This window comes from Callionymus lyra, chromosome 19 (assembly GCF_982586985.1).
Source record: "Callionymus lyra chromosome 19, fCalLyr1.hap1.1, whole genome shotgun sequence".
Lineage (NCBI taxonomy): Eukaryota > Metazoa > Chordata > Actinopteri > Syngnathiformes > Callionymidae > Callionymus > Callionymus lyra.
In genome coordinates this window covers 18,701,712-18,721,364 of record NC_141836.1, presented here as the reverse complement: position 1 = coordinate 18,721,364, position 19,653 = coordinate 18,701,712, and the positions used below count along the sequence as shown (strand labels likewise).

At 40.3% G+C, this 19,653-nt stretch overlaps 2 protein-coding genes across 3 annotated transcripts; both read right to left on the bottom strand.

Moving 5' to 3' along the window:
* Positions 1 to 2,482: 2,482 nt before the first annotated feature.
* On the bottom strand, positions 2,483 to 4,521 carry LOC148059821 (keratin, type I cytoskeletal 18-like). Of its 2 annotated transcripts, XM_087782400.1 has the most exons (7): positions 4,106 to 4,521; positions 3,697 to 3,779; positions 3,468 to 3,624; positions 3,214 to 3,378; positions 3,030 to 3,155; positions 2,732 to 2,952; positions 2,483 to 2,650 (listed from the first exon to the last, which is right to left on the bottom strand). In XM_087782400.1, the coding sequence occupies exons 1-7, from the start codon at positions 4,481 to 4,483 to the stop codon at positions 2,533 to 2,535; spliced, it is 1,248 nt and encodes a 415-aa protein (XP_087638526.1). In that variant the 5' UTR covers positions 4,484 to 4,521; the 3' UTR covers positions 2,483 to 2,532. The 2 variants fall into 2 exon arrangements, with proteins under 2 accessions (XP_087638526.1, XP_087638527.1); XM_087782401.1 differs by lacking the exon at positions 2,483 to 2,650 and having other exon boundaries at positions 2,728 to 2,952.
* A 682-nt stretch (positions 4,522 to 5,203) lies between these two features.
* On the bottom strand, positions 5,204 to 8,930 carry krt18a.1 (keratin 18a, tandem duplicate 1). Its single transcript, XM_087782399.1, has 7 exons — positions 8,415 to 8,930; positions 7,463 to 7,545; positions 7,223 to 7,379; positions 6,273 to 6,437; positions 6,075 to 6,200; positions 5,677 to 5,897; positions 5,204 to 5,614 (listed from the first exon to the last, which is right to left on the bottom strand). The coding sequence occupies exons 1-7, from the start codon at positions 8,841 to 8,843 to the stop codon at positions 5,500 to 5,502; spliced, it is 1,296 nt and encodes a 431-aa protein (XP_087638525.1). The 5' UTR covers positions 8,844 to 8,930; the 3' UTR covers positions 5,204 to 5,499.
* Positions 8,931 to 19,653: the final 10,723 nt, after the last annotated feature.

Here is a 19,653-nt window from a genome sequence, read left to right as displayed (position 1 = left end):
GTCAAAGGCCAATGAGATGACATAATCGCCTCTAAACTACAGTTAATATTGCACCAGTGATAGACTTTATTATGCATCTTATTCATGATCCAAGTTGTAGGCCAGCGTGTAACCAGCTTGTTTAGTGAACACAAACATACAATTTACGTCTCTGGCACATGCGAGATGTTTGTTCTGTGACTCATGTTGGATGGTTAGAGGTCTGCCTGGAAACATCAGCAAAGACCATAAATCACACTTCACCTGCTGAACATGACAGAGAACAACCGGGAGCTCAGCTTCCCAAAGTCAAACCCCACCTAGTTCTAGCTCACATTTACTCAAGGGCAGACATGCCCGGTATGGGTCTCTTGTTACGTGGTCTATTGTTTTCAACACACCAAAGGGAAAATTCAATATCCAGGTGTGTTGTCGTGAGTTTATGTGCGCACATTGTTGTTTGTTACTTCCTGGACGAAGGGGTCGCGCTGACGGTAAAGACTCTCCCTTCCTGTGGTGGAATTCCTCTCCTCGGGGGAACACATCCGAACGAGACATATCTATAAAGTTGTTTCCTTAGAGTAAACGTCTTTTAATGTTCATAACATGTTTTCTGAGATCAATCAACTTGATCCTTGAAGTGGAAAAAAAAAATGTTGCAGTGACTTCACTGTTTCAACATCTATGTGGTTCCCTCACTTCATCCCTAGGAATGTGTTCAGTGAGGAGGAGGAACTGGGTGTAATTGTGCACCTAAGAAAAACACGTTACCACATACAGACTAGTACCGAGTAGCTTTGTTGAGATTGATGATTTACAGGATATCTTGAATGAGATTTATGAGCAGAAGCTCTGCTATCTGTCTGTATACTTTATAACCATCAGGGCACGAAAAATATTTTAACCCCACTATCAATCATTCATCCTTTACACTGGAATGCATGTTGGTTACTTTTGATGGTAAAAAGTTGTTCAGTATGTGAATAAAAAAGGTATTTTAATATAAATTTTGTTCACAACTGTGGTTTCTATTTCGCTAATGTGCTCCAGCGAGGTATTTTTAGGATGGCAAGGGCCATAATCATCAGTCATTTTGTGTTAGCCGACCTCTGGTAAGTTTCCACGGAAACCAGACGAATGAGTCAACCAACAGCCAACTCAGCTCTTTTGTAGGGAGAAAGCTGCATTTTACTCTCCCACACAACGTGACTGGAAAATGAAATTTTGGGGGAAAACCAACCACTGGATGATGGCGCGTTGCCCAGTTTCGCTGTTACCTAATTTACCCTCTGCTACTTACTTGCCTCCACTTTGGCAGCTGCACATAGGCTCTCTGTGTTCAAAAGAATTTTCATCCTCATTTCAATGATTTGGTGCTTGAGAGGCAACTCATTGAACTCAACTCACAGATGCCTGGGTCATTAATTGACAACAGTAAACTTTACGCTAAATATTTACAAAGAAATATCGTTGTCTGTGTGGAGAGCCAACCTCGAGTTGAGATAAGAACCAAATTGTAGAAAATCAAGAAGCCAGCTGAAAGCTACTAACCATTTTTTTCAGAAATATATTAAATCTAATTTAATTTTCAACTTAAGGTCTCCACATTCATGAACTGGTAGTCTACCAGGATCTTACTGAGAGGTGCAGAGAATGTTGTCAAGTGGACTAAAGACTATGGTCAATGACACATTGGAGGGAATATATAAGATAATATAGGTTTTTGACTCTTCCAACATTCCCTTCTTCTTCAAACAACAAACTTCAAGCCTGTGGTTACAATAAAACGGTTAAACTCCATAATGGTAGTTCTAGACCAGGGTGGAGTTGGCCTTAATTGTGAGTCATAGCGCCCATAGCATGCCTTAATACGCTTCATGAGTCCGCTATAAAACCCCTTGTTGTTTTCAAAAACTAGGCTCAATTAAATATTTTAACTCATGTTGGAGACATTTCCCAAAATTATACTTAATTTTGCTTCTCTGGGGTTCTATGATTATTGCTTGGATTGAGGTTTTCTTTTTCTTTTCCTCTCCACTCGTACCAGAGTAGGAATTTTAGGTAGCGAAATGTTGCACTCTTCGGATTTTGAACAAAGCTTGTGGATCTTCTGAAGGGTTCAAATATGAATAACATTTTAAGTTTCTTTTATTGTCAAGAGACATTATGACCTTTTGTTTTTCGACAGGCATCCTGTGAGTCTCTGTTATTTAATCTTAAATATGAAACAGGAATTAGACTAATATTACAAGGACAAGTTTTGTTTGATATAGCATGGGAATAGAAACTTCTGGCAGTCATTGGGACGCTGCCAAAGAACTGGAGGTCAAAATGTGAATTCCTCAGAAGCCAGAAGAATTTCCTGCAGAGTCGTGGGGGAGTTTGGAGGGGGGGCTCAAACAAGAACAGTTCCCAACAGTAGCTTCAACCTAAGTCAATACATTTCCTGTGATCTAACTGGAATACTAAAATATTTATTAAAAAAAAAATAAAACAAGAACAATTAAAGTTTTTGGTTGCATCTTTTATTTTACTCTCCACGGTTTCCCGTTTTTAAAGGGGTATATTCTTCTCACTGGATTTGACATCCTTGCTCTCAGACACCAATTTTCCATCGACGAGAGTCTGAGTGACTGTCATCACTTTGGTTTGGACCAGAGCATCCTGAAGCCTGTGGACAAAGATGAGTTAATCTTAGCTACCAGACATCATTGTTTTGTGTGAAAATAGCCACTCTTTAAGTCACACTCACTTGAAGTCTCCACCATCTAGCAGCCTCCTGTACTCTGCGATCTCCGCTTCCAGCTTAACCTTTATGTTCAACAGGAGTTCATACTCGTGCGTGTTCTGCTGAATATCGGCACGGATGCGAGACAACTCCTCCTGCAGCCTTAAAATGATTGCGTTGAACTTCTCCATCTCCATGTTGTGCCGCATCTCAATGTCACGCAGTGTGGCCTCCAGAGCTGCTTTCTGAAATGTAGAGGAGATGCAGTGAGTAAAGTGTACTCAGTGATAAAATGTTCCTATTTATTATGATGTTGTCTCACCATGCTGCGTTCAGACTGCAGCGCAATTTCCAAGCCCTGCAGCGTGCGCCTGGACTCGCTCAGCGTAGAAGTCGCTTCTTTCAGAGCAGTAGTCTGCTCACTCACATGAACTTGGACTTCTGTCATCTGTGGAATAAATCAAAATTTAGACACGTTCCAGTTGAAATTAAATTTTCAGCTTTACCTGAGATTCATGCCATGTTTTGAGTTCCTCCTGGTTCTTCAGGGCGATCATCTCGTACTTGGCTCTCATCTCCTCCATGATCCTGGCAAGGTCCTGACCCTTGGGCGCATCCACATCTACGTTAACGCTGGCCTCTGTGATCTGTCTGCGCAGCTCGGCAACATCCTGTCAAGAAAGGGAAATAGACAGGAAATGATTTCCTGTTTTCGAGGAGAGGCTGTTGGGTTAAATATAAGTGGAGAGAAGCCCCTCACGATGGCATGGTTCTTCTTCAGGTTGATCAACTCTTCCTTCAGAGACTCAATGTCGCCCTCGAGGTGAAGACGAGCGACGTTGGTATCATCCAGCATCTTCCTCAGTCTTGCCAGATCACCGTCCACAGTCTGACGCATAGCCAACTCGTACTCCATCCTGTGATTTCAAAGTTTCGTTTGATCACACCTGCTTCATCTAAATGCCATGTTTATGACGTCAAACACCTACTTTACTCTGAAGTCATCTGAGGCCAAGCGTGCATTGTCCAGAGAGATGGTCAGCTGAGCATTCCCCTTGATCATGTCAAAAATCTGAGAGAAAAGTCATACAAAATGGGTCCTGTTTCATCTGCAAGCCACATAGTGTGCAAAAAATAATTGTTTGTTTCACTGGTGGATACAACAATTTTTTTAAAGAGAATACAACACTGAAATATTTCTAGAATTTACATATTTAATTTATTTGAAATTAACAAATGTATTTCAGTTAACACACACATTGAAAACTGTCTGGAATAGGGGGGAGTGCGGTGCAGAAAGACTCATCAAAGAAAATCAGTTACTAGAATTTACAATTCATGTTGTAAATGTTATTTAGTTTTTTAGCAAAATAAGGATAGCAAGTCAAGCAACCTCACCTTGTCTCTGAGGTCGCAGATGGTGGTGTGGTACTTGCCGTAGTCCTTTCCTTCCAATGGGCCGCGCCGCTCAAGGATCTCCCTGATCTTGATCTCAAGAGTGCTGTTGGTCTTCTCAAGGGTCCTCACCGTCTCAAGATAGCTTGCCAGGCGATCGTTGAGGTGCTGCATGTGGATCTTCTCATTACCAATGGCCATGGCTCCAGGGGTCGGCGAGCTATGGTAGTCATATCCACCAAAGCCGCCGCTAACCCTTGAACTGGATGTGGAGATGCTAACCCCGCGCCCACCTGCTCCACCGCTGACACTGTGTGCGTAGTTCACCGGTCCATGCGTGGACAGAATTTTAGTGCTCTGTCTCCTCATCAGGGGCTCCATTGTATTGAATCAATTTAGGAAGGACTGGTGCGTCTTGGAGCAGGGGGTTCAGCAGCGGAGAGTGAGGAAAAAAGAAACCAGCTTGACTCTTATATGTCGTGAAAACTGCCACTCCTCTCTTATCTTTATTGCCTTTTTTACCTTTAACCATAGACTTTGTCCAAACACACCTACACCTAGGTAGTAATAGCTGATAAATGAAGTGACTCTTACAAATAAAGTTGTTAGCTCAACAATTATCATCAAATCTCTAAAATTACAGATGGTGTGAAATTTGGACAGGAAACAAAAAACAGTTGACGTTTGTGTAACAAAGGTAGTTAATGATGACCTTCTTGAACATAGATGTGCACCAAACTATTTTTTCTTAGGTTCCTTCAGTAGTGCTTACTGTACAGAGGATAGTTCCAGGGTCAGACCCAGGCTGTGACTTTTTCACACAGCGATATCAGAATAAAGCTCGCTTCCGAATTCAGATGTAAAACGGCTCTATTTTACCAAGCCCTTAACCAAACCTTCAAATAACATAGAGTCATTGAACCGAGAGAGGAAACCGGAGTGGTCATAGAAAACCCACTCATGTGATGTCTTGGCCTTTTAAATGTGTATGTATGTGTGTATTGTTTTGTTGTGTTAGTGCTTTGTGACCCTGGTCTGTGAAAGGCGCTTTACAAATAAACCTTACTTATTACTTAGGAAAGAAGGGACAGTAGAGCAGAATTACTTCCTGGAATGTTCTTTATTGTTGGTCTCAAAGTCACAATGCATAAGGTCAAAATCAAGTGGATAAAAAGAAAATCAGACATGGTGAAAAAAAAAACACTTTCATGTTCCAAATTGTCAATATTCTTAAACTAAAAAGCACAATACTTATAAATAATAGAGTTGCAGTGAAATAAATATTCTTTTTTTTTCTTGTCCAGTTTATGAATTTGCCCATGAAGTAGACACACATCCAGGAGGTTCACTTGTTATTTATTTAATTGTTGTTGTAACATGCCGTAACATTGTGTTGTTTAAAGGTTCTTTGTCTCTGTGTTGGAGGACACAACCTTCCCATCCACCAGGGTCTGTGTGACAGTCATGACTTTGGTCTTCACTGTTTTCTGGTCTACTAGAGCATCTTGAAGTCTGTAAAGAGGCAAGCGGGATGTTAATTGATGCCTCATTTGATCAGGGCCGTCTCTACTCACGTGAAGTCCTCTCCATCAAGAAGCCTCCTGTATGTGGCGATTTCAGCCTCCAGCTTCATCTTCATGTTGAGCAGCGTTTCATAGTCCTGTGTCTGCGTCTGGATGTTGTTTCGCAACTGTGTGAGCTCTGCCTCCAGACCCAGTAAAATGGAGTTGAGTGACTCAATTTCCATGTTGTAGCGCATTTCTGTGTCTCTCAGCGTGCCCTCCAACGATGCTTTCTGTGGGCATGGAGAGAGTTAATGTTTAACCATTGGTCTGGCTGCATAGCAACGGCTCAGCAGGGTGTAAAACCCACCGTCAACAAAGTTTGTATCTTTGTGCTGATCTAAGGAGCTCTGGGGTATTTAACTAAGCGTGCTTAGAAGGTCAGTAAGCTGTGTTGAGTTTGTCCTTACCAAGCTCCTCTGTGACTCCAGATCAATCTCAAGAGTTTGCAACTGTCTGCGTAGATCATTCAACACGGTCTGTGCACCCTTCAACGCCTCTGTGTTTTCGGAGACTTGAACCTGGACCTCTGACATCTGAAATAGATTCAAATCTTACTTAGTTTTTGAACCAAAACACTGATCATTCAGGGCTTGTGAAGAACAAACCTGTGACTCATGCCATGCTTTCAGCTCTTGCTGGTTCTGCAGTGCCATCTTTTCGTATTTAGCTCTGATTTCTGACATGATCTGGGCCAAGTCCTGTCCTTTAGGAGCGTCGACATCTACCTGGACTCCTGACAGGGAGATCTGATTGCGGAGTTCCATAACATCCTGTTGAAAACATTTGAGAGTGAAAGTGTGAGAAGGACAAATCACTTACATAATCTTTCTTTTATGGGTTATACAATTGTACTTCATTTGAAGCCGACCACAGAAATGGTAACCTAGATACAGAGAGGACCTCTGGAATGCAAATGAGCTGTTTTGTGGAGCATTAACAAAGTTGTAGAGTCTAAAAGAACATTAACAAAACAGAAGCACAATGGTGAACCTCAGCGTGATCAGAATTTTGAATTTTCTCCAGATTATTTAGAAAACTCTTTTAGGATGAAGACATTTTCTTTTTGTAACTTGTAACGTGAAAATATTGACTCAGGTCATGCACACATGAAGACATTTGTTTAGAAGGTGTTTTGTTTGAGGTCATCTTACTTTGTTGAAAGAAGGCTGAAAGGGTGAAAACTGATAAGAACCTTTAAAAGACTTAACTTTCACTGTTAACTAAACAGAGTGCACTAGGATAGAAGGTCATGGTGTTTGTATAAGAATTACTTCCTCATCACCACATAATGGATATAAGTGGAATCAAATGAAAAATAATCATTTTGATGGCCAAAATACAAGATGATGTTCGATTAATCATTATGAAATACATAGGACACTCGTAGAAGGAAGAACTTTGGACAATTCATCACAGGAAGTGAATCAGCAATCAGCATGACCATATGCCATGCCATGCCTCTAGGTGAGTGATTCCAAAACCCCATAAAGTAAATCTAGTCCCAGGTACAATCGTTAATTGTGGGCGGTACATGCATGAAGGGGGTAAACATTACGTTTTCATGGTTCTTCTTAAGGTGGATAAGCTCCTCCTTCAGGCCCTCGATCTCACTCTCCAGGTTCATGCGGCTCATGTTGGTGTCATCGATGACCTTCCTCAGGCCAATGATGTCGGCCTCCACGGACTGACGGATGGACAGCTCGGACTCGTACCTGCAGCAAGGAGCACAGGAGGAGGGATGATGATGCGGTACTGATGATGAAGGACTACATTAACACAACATGACTGGTCTTACTTGACTCTGAAGTCATCAGCTGCCAATCGAGCGTTGTCAATGTTGAGAACCAGACGGGCGTTGTCAGTGGTGGCATCAAAAACCTGGAGAAAAAAAACGTTGAGTGAATCGGAATTCACGCACAAATAGATAAAATATTTACGTCAGTATAATTTCAGATACCATCAAGATTGTACCAAATATATGACTGCTCATTTACAGAGGTCACATGAATGTTTTTGTGAATGGAAAGGCCCTAGGAATAGAAGGAAGAATATAGGTCAAAGTTGAATAAAAGGAATTATGTGTTGCTTTGGTTAACCTCCAATGTGTGTCTCTGTGTACGTTTGGACTTTACATACAGGCCAGCAGATGTTTACTTTAGTTGAAAACTAGATCACCACTGAAGCGATAGAAGATGTCATGTGACAAAGTCGCGGCACCAATCAGAAGCTGCCAGGCCTCCATTGCTCCAGGCGGCTGGATGTCTCCCATGGACAGGTGATTTACATGAGGCAGGACCTGTAGGTGGCTGTGGGCTATGAGGGTGGATGTGTGCTTTTGCATGAATGGCTTATTTGAATGTTTGACTAGGAACTACCTGAGACAGCGACAGAGAGGAAGACCATGACTAAATAAAGTACATGGATGTTGACAGAGTACACACAACGTTGCTTACTTTTCCTAAAGATACTAATTTGGATGTTAAATAGTTTTCCATGATATTTACCCGGGTACGATAAACAGATTGAGAGAAATACACATGATAACAATCGCTCCAAGTATCAACATTCCCCATCTGGACTGCTTCCGGTACAGCTTGAGCCCTTGAGAATTAAATGAGAATTGTTCCAGTGTAAATGGAAAAGATTTGGATATCATGCCTGAGATTAAAGTCTTAAAAACATGTTGACACCAGACATCTAACTTGTTGGTGCCCCTACAAGACCTCCCACCCCTGTCTTCTTCTCACCTTTCTTCTGAGATCATCCAGAATAGCCTGGTACTTGCTGTAGTCTCTAAAGTCAGGACCACTCTTCTCCAGGGCCTCCTTGATCTTGATCTCCAGCTTCTGGTTTGCCTGCTCCAGGTTCCTCACGGTCTCCAGGTAGCTTGCCAGACGGTCATTCAGGTTCTGCATGGCAAACTTCTCGTTGCCCATGATGTCTGCGCTCTTCCCAGTGGTGTTCACCTGGAAGGAGGCCCCAGTTCCGGAGCCCATTCCCATGCTGGAGGACAGCCCACTGCGGCTGGAAACGCTGATTCGGTTTCCCCCAGCTCCACCATGGATGGTGGGAGCCCTGTAGACTCCTCCAGCCGATGAGCGGGTGATGGACATAGCAGGAGCCCTGTTGCCGGATGAGGAGCGCACGGAGTACGTTGTTTGCTTGGAAGTCTGCATGGTTGGAAAAAGTTTAGGAGAGACTCTGTGAGAGACCAGGAGAAGTTCAGGCTGGACGGGATCTAATGGGAACACACAGACACAAGGCAGAAGGAGAGGGGAAGCCGGCACACTATATAAACCTTGTTGGCCCCCGAGGTCCCGCCCCCTGGGCCACTCCCCCCCACCTCAGTCACCACCCTGCTTAAACCACAGCTCTACTCATACAAAGAGTTCTCCAGAATATAAGGAGTTCATTCAAGTTGAATAAAATAAAGATCTAAACGTAGGATGTGTTGTTTATTTAATAAAACATTCCGGTAATTTAATTTAAAAACACCACCCACTCCTGTTCTACTCTGGAGATTACAGTTTGGCTATGTCAAGTTGGAAACAGTATTATTAATCTTCCGCTGTCTTACTCATGACCTACCTTACATAGAAATCAAGTTCACTTGTATAAGCTGCAACTCTTCTTCAATTTGAAATTATTTGAAATAAGTCACGAGCAGTTGAAGGTAAAAGCAAAAGACTAATCGCCACATCACTTGTTTGTAAAGAAAAAGTAAAATGTTTTTTATGCAACAATAAAATTAATAAGCAACATATTGTAGACTGAGACTAAATGTAAAAAGATTGCATATTAGTCAACTTATACTTGCCTTCACATGAATGTTACGACAGACATTTCTTCAGTTTTCAATCCCTTTCATCATCTCGGTATGATACACGGGTGAACTCAGTGTTCTGTCTCAATGGCGAAGTGATGTCATGTCACACCTGGAACTGCAAAAAGGTCATATTTCAATGCTGGCTTGGGGGATGAGGGACTTGCGTCATACCTGCATAGACAGACTGGTCGTGTCAAGTCACATCCAAGGGAATGTTGTTGTGGGTGATAGGATCAAACCGGTGTTTTTACAGCCTACATGATTATCCTGGGTCGCCATACAGATGTTTTCTTATGGACAAGTTATTTCTTAGGGATGGACCACATCACACACCTTCAATTCATGTTTCGTACACTGGCCAAAGAAGGGTTGCATTGTGTACTCCTCAGTTTTGTTCATTTATCTGTTAGTAATTGTATTCAAAAACATTTTCAAGAAATAATTATAATTGGACGAAAATAATTATTAGACTTTGGGTGCTTTATTGGAAATCTATTCTGATTTACGAAGAAACACTGTCACTGATTTGTGTGGCTTCCAAATGCTGCTACCCAACACAAATAACTACTGACTTAATTAAATTTGGTTTTAGGGATTAAATGGGTTGTTATCGTTCATTATTCTTAGTGGTGGTAGTTGTTACAAGGTTCAATTCCTGGTCGTTCCTTGTTGCTTCAGGGCTTCTTTTTGGTCAGAATAATATAACATTTCTGGCCACCATGAAGGAAATCCTTGAACAAAGGAACAATGATAACGTTGCTTACACAAACGTCAAAACAATACCTTTTGAGAACCAATAAACACGACTCACAAGCCTCCTGCAGGTTTTTTACACAAACACATTCCTCACAAGTAGCTGCTTAAATTTTAGTCGGTGAGGAAGACAAAATATCCGTGATCGAGCGTGTGGTTGATCCTTTTTTTATTAATTTATTAAACCTGCATTTTGACTGTAAGTGACGACCATTTCAGAGACATCTTATCTTTGACTGTTTACAGTTTCAACATTGACTCAAGCTGTGATGCAACTTGTCAGCAAACTTTTGTTTCCCTGGATTCTTTCTCAGTCATATCCCAATGTTTCCTCTGAGTACGGGAAAACGTAGGCGGGTAATGAAATAAAGAGAGACTCCTGGGAAAATTCAAATTACTTTAAAGAAAAGAAAATTGTCGTACAAAGACATAGAAAAAAGATTAAATTGAAATCCACATAATATCTATAGAGACAACAACCACACCCTTTTCACTGTTGGCCTGTCCTCACTAACTGCTTACACTGTCTCGCAAAAGGTACTAGGTGCCACCCCCGAAACAGCAAACAGGGATTAGAAAAAATAGATAAATGACATTGATATTAATATCGATTAAAAGCAATTTGGATGGAAGCCTAAAATGAGTATCAATGCAAATATAATTCCTAAAGACTAAAGAAGATTAATTAATGCTATTACAACATTTAACCATCATCAACCTACAGGGCCACTGGAGCCTTTACCAGCTTATTTGGGCAAGAGGCGGGGGACACCCTGAACAGGACTCCAGTCTGTCACATGGCACAAAATACATAAAACCATCTATACACACACTTACGGCTTCGGACAAGTTCCCTCTGTATGTATTTGGACTGTGGCAACATTCTTGCTGTGAGGCAGTTGCATATTTGTTGTTTAGCTGATCAACCACTGTTCTTTTCTATCACTGAGACCAGTTTTGAATATCCAGAACCATTTTAAAAGAAGCAGCTCTGTCTTGCAAGTTACCATAGGCTCTTTATTAAAGTGTTTGATGTAATTGGGCCCTGGGTTACCAAAATGGTAATTCTCTACCTTTCCACAGGGGTGCATTTAAACATGCCATTGTGGAACCTTTATGTGGACAATATGTGAAACTTGGGTTATTGTGCCTGATGATAAGATTCCAGGGTTGAGTTCAACACTGCAGAAATCCTTTCGTTTAACTGAGAAAAATCTCAAAATTTAGGAAAATGATGTCACAACACGATCTGGAGCTTATAATACATGTGTTTGTGTCTTCTCGTTTGTACTATTGTAACAGTTTATTTTCATGTCAAAACAAGGAGTTATCAGTTGATACAAAACTCTGCTGCGTGAATTCTGACCTGCTCCAGTAGAATAACTTACATTTACCCTTAAAACTCTTCACTGACTGCCAGTTTCTTTCAGGATCAATTTTTCAATTCTGATTCTTACTTTTAGAGCTATTCATGGTCAGACTCCTCCTTACATCACTGATCTGATCCAGCCTTACACCCCAGCTTGGGCTCTGAGGTCTGTGGATCAGAATCTACTGATGGTTCCTAAACACGCTTCAGGAAATCCTTCCAGGCTGTTGGTCTTAAGCCTCTGCGTTTGATGGAGTCTACTGACTACTTTTATATTACTATTCTTATTTGTGCTTTTCCCTGATTTTCTGGGACTCCCGAATTTGTCTTATGTTGTCTTAGCCTTTTAAAGTACATATTTAACTGTGTATTGTTTTTGTTTGTTAAAGCGCTTTGTGACCCTGGTCTACAAATAACGTTTACTGACTTACTGACTTACGTAAAATTAACCGTGCTATTGAGATCAATACACGATTTTATAGTTTCGTCAAAGTGAAAACAACACGTTTGTCGAAACAACACAATGTTTTTTTTTTTTTTATCGATTCCATCAACAGAACCCAGGGAGTCATTGAAAACAGGGACAGCTAAAATAAGTGTTAATTGGTGTTAATAAACAAACTTATTAATATCAAGGATTAGGACTGACTGTTTAATTCCATGTTTCCATAAGACATTGGCTTTCTCTTCTTTTTAATTCAATTGCCTTAGCCAAAAGAGAAGCATTCAAACATCATCAGCAAACAGTGTTCTTCATGTGATGCCAGATGAATTTTATCAATTTACTTATTCTTATTTACTCTCTTAGGCAAGAGCCAAATATGGTTAAATAGCTACTTTAAATATTTCAGAGTGAACCGCAAACATTAGTCTTGATGTTGCAATAAAGCAACACAAACATTGAATTGCAGCTGTTATTTCAGCTAACCTTCCCAGTAATCATCATAAATCAAGCAGGAGTTGGTGTGCTTCAGAATGGAAGGAAGGATGTTACACAATGACACAATTCCAGCCCTCGTTGCTAAACATCCCGCGGCTGTGTACTTATCCATACCTGCTTCTACAATATTCAAAATTACTGTTGTTGTCTCATCTGTCTCATACTGCAGAACCACATTATGATGCCAATACATCTGAAGATTGTCATCTGGTGGTGATGACCAACTGTAGTATCACTCAGACAAACAAACCCAGACTAAACATGGCACTTTATATAAAAAAAAAAAACAAGTTTAGTTGAACATTTTTTTTCAGCTTGTTGTCGTAGCTGGTTGAAGTATGGTGCTGAGCTCACCTCAAAGGATCTGGCCCGGGAACAAGAATTTGCCCATAGTTATCCTGATAGCAATCACCCACCATGAACGATCCTCCTCCCTGCTGCACACTAATCTCCTTCCTCTCAGGCTCAGGCCGCACGGACAAAAAAGGGCTTGGTCCAGATATTTGGTTTAAAGTTTTCAAAACTTTTGGTCATAGAAGGAGCTTTAAAATACACTTTCAGACTTGATATGTTATCTGGAAATATTATTAACTTCAATCTTCTCAGATTTTCAATCACTTCAGATTTGTATCCTGTCCAAACTAAATTCCTGCTCTTACCGTGGTCGTCTCTTAAAGAAAAAAGGTTTAAATCAACAGCTACAAAAACAAGCTCAGGAGACTTTCATTGAGATTGTCCTTTTTTTTTTTTTGATCAAATTTCAGCATACCAGAGGGAGTCATGTGGCAGCTGTTGTTCACCTTCTTGAAGCACATATAACAGAAAATATCCCAGGAGGAAAAGTCACTGAAAAGAAAAATTTACATCAAGCTTTTCTGCTTTAAAACAATAAAACAACAATATTTGAACATTTTCTCATTGTTTTTATTAGTACAAGTATTGCTTTTCTATTAGTTTTAGTTTTCATTTCATTGCTTTGGCAATTTGCTTAATAAACATTTAATCAATATAATAAAATTAATTAAATAATATACAAACTTCCCTTCATTAATATTTATTAACTTATAATTATTAATATGATTTTTTAAATGACCATTTTATTCATTTAAAGTGTGTTTGTGTTTCACAGTGAATCATTAGTTCATGATGATTTGCCAAAGTTTGTACATTGTTCCTCACATCCGTGTCATTAGACATCCATGTGCGACTGACAGGAACTGGTGTCCTGCTCAGGAAGTCACATGACGATTGTTCCACTATGAATGAAATCACCTGTAGTGGACAAACAAGGCCTGTTTGAACAGAAACATTTCATATTCATACAGTAAATGTGAACCGCTCTCTGCTCAGATCATCAGTGGAAAAGCTTGCAGTGTTCTGGCTTTACTTGACCATCCTTGTTATATCCTGACCCCTTTGGGTTCAGAACTCCCATGGACAGTCATAAATCTTAGCAAAGAAGACATATTTACAGTCCTAGATCCAGCCTCGGGTCAAGAGCTCAACACAAGCTCAACAAAGAGCTTCTTTTTAAACCTTCCCTTGGCCTGAATTAAGATTTCAACTTCAGAGCTTGACTTATGTAAAACTTTATTCTGTCAATGTCATAGCTATTGATGTAAGAACTGAACTGGTTATTTATCAAGAAAACATGGAAAATGTCATAGATGTCAGCTCTAGAATTAAACTCTGTCTTCCTAGTCATCTTCGTCTTTTTCCGCATATTAGAGACTTAATAGACTTTCTTTTCTCCGGCTTCATCGTCTAGCTAATGTGCAGGACCATTTGGTGTCCCTGTGCCTGCTGAGAGACATAGCCCCTTCAGTGTCCTTGGTCTTCCCTGTGGTTTCCTATTGGTTGTTCAGAGCCCAGGCGCAAATAATTCTATTTTGCTAAGTCTTTCGGTCACCACTTGTGACCATTGGTGGGGGTAGAGACAGACTGTAGATAGCCAGGTAAACCAAGAGATTTGCTTCCTGTCATTATAGCAGCAGACACTGCCCCAATCTCCACTGTACTTCCACCAATCATCCCGAGATAGGGTCAGCAGTGTGCCATCGCCACTATACGCAGGGTTAACAGTACTCTGTATCCATGGCTTCGCCGAACTCTTCCTCCACAGGATTTGCCGGTACCTATCAGCTGCCTTAACAGGCTCAGAGGTCAAAAGGGCCCAACATTCTGTAGTTTGAGTTACCTCATTATCGTGGTCCGGCAACAGGTTCTGGCCCTTTTGCCGCAACAGGCATCGGCACACATTCATTCATAGCTGCAATAATATGCCTTAAAAAAGACCCTCGCAACCCCATACCCACTCATGCATGGTCACTGTGTTTTCTTGGCCTTTAAATAAAAAAAATATCCCAATGCATTTAAGCATGCCATTGTGGAGTCTATATGTGGACAATTTGTGAAACTCAGGTTATTGCGCCTGATTATAAGGTTCTAGGGTTGAGTCAGTACTTGGGTAACTTAGGCCAGTCTGTCAAACTGAGCCTGAGAAACCTGGGTGTTGTATTTGACAAAGACATGTCTCTAGTTTAACATTGCAGAAAACTGACCAAGAAACTGTTTCCTTTAACTGAGAAAAATCCCTAAACTTGGGGAAATTATGTCACAACTCGATCTGGAGCTTTTGCAGTGCGTTCGGGCACCATCTGAGCCAATTAACCACCAAATAATCGGATCAGGGGGACTGTTCTTTTTTTAACAGGCCCCTCCGTGTTTCACTGCTGTTGGCAATCAAGGCATGAAGGCCATCAGCAGGAGAAGAAAATCCCCTGAAGAGGCACTTTCCAGCCGAGTCCAAATAGGGTAAATACTACTGTTTGGCACATGAGCACAAACAACAGTCGGGCTACGCTATTGCCTTACAATGCACCAGTCCATCAGGGATACCACTTGGCAATAGAGACTGGAATCCTGTTTTCCTCATCATCATAAATTATATTTTTCAACTACTCTTTCTTGGTGTCCCCCAGGATCTGCTTGCCATAAAGGTGATCTTAACTGGTACAAAATGACCTCAACAACACACAGCTCTTTTGAACTCTTTTTCTTATTGTCATTACGTTTTCTCAATTCCATGTTACTCTCAATCTACTATAACTATCCATCCATTCTTCCATCTATCGAACCACAAACGTGCGTCCAGATGCGTGCTCGACACGGCTTGTCATGCCAGGGTGCTAATGAAAGAGCAAATTGAGTCAGGAGGGTCACGCTGGTTCTCAGTCTGCTCACAGGTGTGTGTGGAACATTCCTGGCCCGGCAGACAACCACTGACTCACTCCTGCCAGGACGTTCATTACAATGTTTGTAGATGAGAGCAGAGGTATGAGCCATGAGTGGGTCTGTGATCATGATCATGACACGTGCTGTTTTTCTCTGAATTAAATGAAGCTTGACAAGTAAGTATCATCATTTTTATTGAGGGATTTATGGATTTTAAGGCTCTAATAAACTCCTTGCAGTTTACTTTTCCGGGGAGGTCAGGGCCAGAGGTCAATCACCTAGTTAAAGTGAGGTCAAAGATTTCTTGACAGGGAGGAGTTTTGGATACGAGCGAGAGCTCTGGAATTTTAAGTTCAAATCCCTTTTTTCGAAAATTTGACTTTGTTTACAAATTTCCTTCCACTTTATGTTTAGTTTGCCCTTCAGAACAATCAACCTGATTCACCACAAGGTTAAGCTGGAAATCATTGATCTCTTAGGTGTCAATCTCTACTCTGATTGGCAGAAAACTTGACAACCTCACATGTTGCATGCAAATAATACATATATGGAAAATTACGATACCATAGAAATAAAATAATACAAAGTTAAAACAAGATGGTACATTTTTAAAAAGAGAACAATTTTAGAAGAATTGCAAAATAAAAGACACCAAATAAATCAGTGGTCCCCAACACTGGACCAGAGGCAGGTACTGGTCCATAAGGCAAAGAAAGAAAAAACAAATCATTACATTTCTGTTGTATTGATTCTAACTACAGGAAAGGTTCAAGTGAAGATCCCAGGCTATCAGTGTGTGGACTGACAATTGCAAAGTTGTGCAGTTTCAATGAGAAGCTCCTAGTCTCTCAGCTCCAGCTACAAACAAGCTTAAAATATAGACATGTTCAATTTCTTTTGGGAAAAATTCTCTTGTCAGGGCTTCAATTTTAAGATGGATGTTAAGTTTAGGTTTACTTAATCTCGAAAATCATCTTGTGAATATGTGATTAACATTTATTTACTATTAATTTCTCCAGCATCATGTGAAATACTTTCCTAGAGTTTGTAAAAAGTTGAGTTTAGTCTTTAACAAACGACAACACAGTGCAAATTTGCTTGGATGTGTGAGAGCAGTAATTTGAATTCCAATCGTTCCTCGTTTAAATGAGTTTGGCGATTGACTCATTTGACTGTTTGTCAGAAGAGTGCGTTTACTAAATGATCAAAGGAAATCTATTTTGAGACTGTCTTTTACAGGTTTAACATCTTCTCTCCTCTGATCCGATAACATTTGTTTTTAAGTCGACTGCTAAAAATACAAGACCCATGTTTATCTCATATTTTCTAACAATGTTTAAATTTTGATAGTGTCTATCATATGAAGGGCTTGTTTAATTCTGAATAACTTAATACTAATCTATGAATCTAGGTTTCTGAAAAACCTTGATTCGTCACTCAATATTAATTAAAATGTTTTGAAATAAAAAGCTTTTACGTCATATGGTTGGTCTATTGTTTTAGATTAATAACTATTCTAGCTTAATTGAGTCATATAAAGGCGAGTGTACAGGCTCAGTAGGAATAACTTTATTGATCGTTTTAAATTGTTTAAATTGTAAACATAAAGGTGTGTTTAGGTCACAGGGGGAAGCAATCAAGCTCATCCGGCATAAATAAGGAGAACCTGGCTCAGATGTTTACATTAAGAGATCACTTTCAAAAGTGTGTGTTAGGAAATTGGCATGTATTTTTGTTCTATTTTTCTTTTCTTCTTTCAGGTTCTGTTCACTTCCTGTTTTATGGTTTCTGTTATGAATGTGGGTCTGTCTTGTCTGGGTCGCCCCTTGATTCCTTAAGTATTTGCACCTGGAAAATGAAACCCTCTCCCGTTTCAATTGAGAGTAAATAACTTGGACTCTACAGGTGTTTTTAATCAGTTTGGGGGCTAACTGATTATTTTCCATTTTGTACTTCAATAAGACCATTGTAGTGAGAAAACGTGATTGAAAAGGAAACTATCTCACAAAATATACAATGTTAAAACAAGATAAAATAAAGATAAATCATTAAACTCAAAGCAGGGTTGTCAATCTCAATCACACAAGGAAGCTCAATCACCTGGACAAGGGCTATTGGGAGTGTCCTTACAATTATTGAAGTCGATAATCTCTGTTCCTGAGCTTAATCACGAGCATCTTTTATATATCACGATACAAACGTGAACATCTAGTTTGGTTTTTAACCGAACCATCTGGAGGACCACGAAAAATAAAGCTGCAGGCCAGATTCAGACCCACATAACAACATCATGTGAACAAAAAACAAATATTTAGGACTTTGTACGAGTAAGTAAGTAAGTAAGTAAGTAATATTTGTATAGCTCTTTTCCAGACCAGGGTCAGAAAGCGCCTAAAAAATCAAAACAAAACTCTAAACTAAATAAAATATATACTTAAAAGATCAACACCGAGAACAACACAGGAGTCAGAATTATTGTGTGTCTTTTGTTAGTACTCTAATATAGAGCAAAGATCATTTATTTTATTTGTATATGTGTTTATGCATACTATCTCCAATAAAATAAAGAAAAGAAAATGCAACAATAAACTTTTTGCAATATTAAAACAACAAAGAAGTCTGGGATACGAACAAGAAAACAATCAGTTGTTGAATATACACATACAGTATATGCCTCAATGTAAGAAGGTATAATTGAAAGGACATGATGTATCAGAGCTGTGGGTGGTATAATAGTCTAAGAACAAGGACAGAGTCTAACGAAGAAAAGATTCATAGTGTACAAGCCAAAGACTTGAAAAGGTTAGCACACACACACACACATACACACCTTCATTCCCAATGAATGAATGTAAATCTTAGCTTCTCAGCTTCATACTGAGCCGCTGTCTCCTCCTTCTCTCATCATTCCTGCTCTGTAATTACTCCCAGAATTCCTCCCACTGACTCAGAGCACTGCTAGGAAAAGAAAGTTCCACACTGGGTTCATATAATTAAACCATGGAGACGGAAAACAAATTTAAGGTCATTTTGGAAAAGTTATTTTATAAAGTTGGCGTGAGAGTCGCCTCTTGGCAAAGTCGAGTCCACACACTACATTTCACAAGCAAGTGCACGAACACGCCGCAGCCGCCACGGTCCATATTTTCAGCTCCCCAAGATGTTTTCAGACACAATGGGTTCATTTGACTGGACAGGCCGGTGTGAAAGAAGCCCTCAACAGTGAGTCTCACTCAAAGGGAGAAAAGGGTGAAAAGCAGGGTGAGATCGCTGAGGAATGTGGAAGCTGGCCAAGTTTGAACTCTGGGAAGAAGCGGCCATTGATGGAGATGTTGTGAGAGACAAGTGTTCCTGTTCACTGAAGGAGCCATTAAGCAGAAGCCAGTGACATATGTCATGGTGACATCTTGACAACAACCTTCACGTACAACAAAAAAACGTCAACAGAGACTACGTGAAAAGCAGCCATAAACTGATCACGGCGAGCTCAGCGATGTGTGTTCTGATCGTAAATAATGCCTCTGAGCAGTTTGATTGTGTGAGCGTCATCCATTCATTCTGGCTCTGCAAGAAAAACACATTTTGGCTAAAATCATTGGAAACAGTCTATGGATGACACACTCACGCTCTCTTGTCTGAATGTGATTTCTGACATTGTATTCCCTAAACCACCTCACTGTTAAGCGATAACATCTGCCAACTTCATTTTCAAGGCTTCTATTTCAGGCTGCTGCTCTGACTCACTCGTTCCGATTTCCTGACCTGCTGGGTTGGTTCTATACAGTAAATGTAACGTGTCGAGTGCTGACGTGGCTTCAGGGAAATCCCATCAGGATGGGGGTATCCCCCAAACCAAGGGAGTCC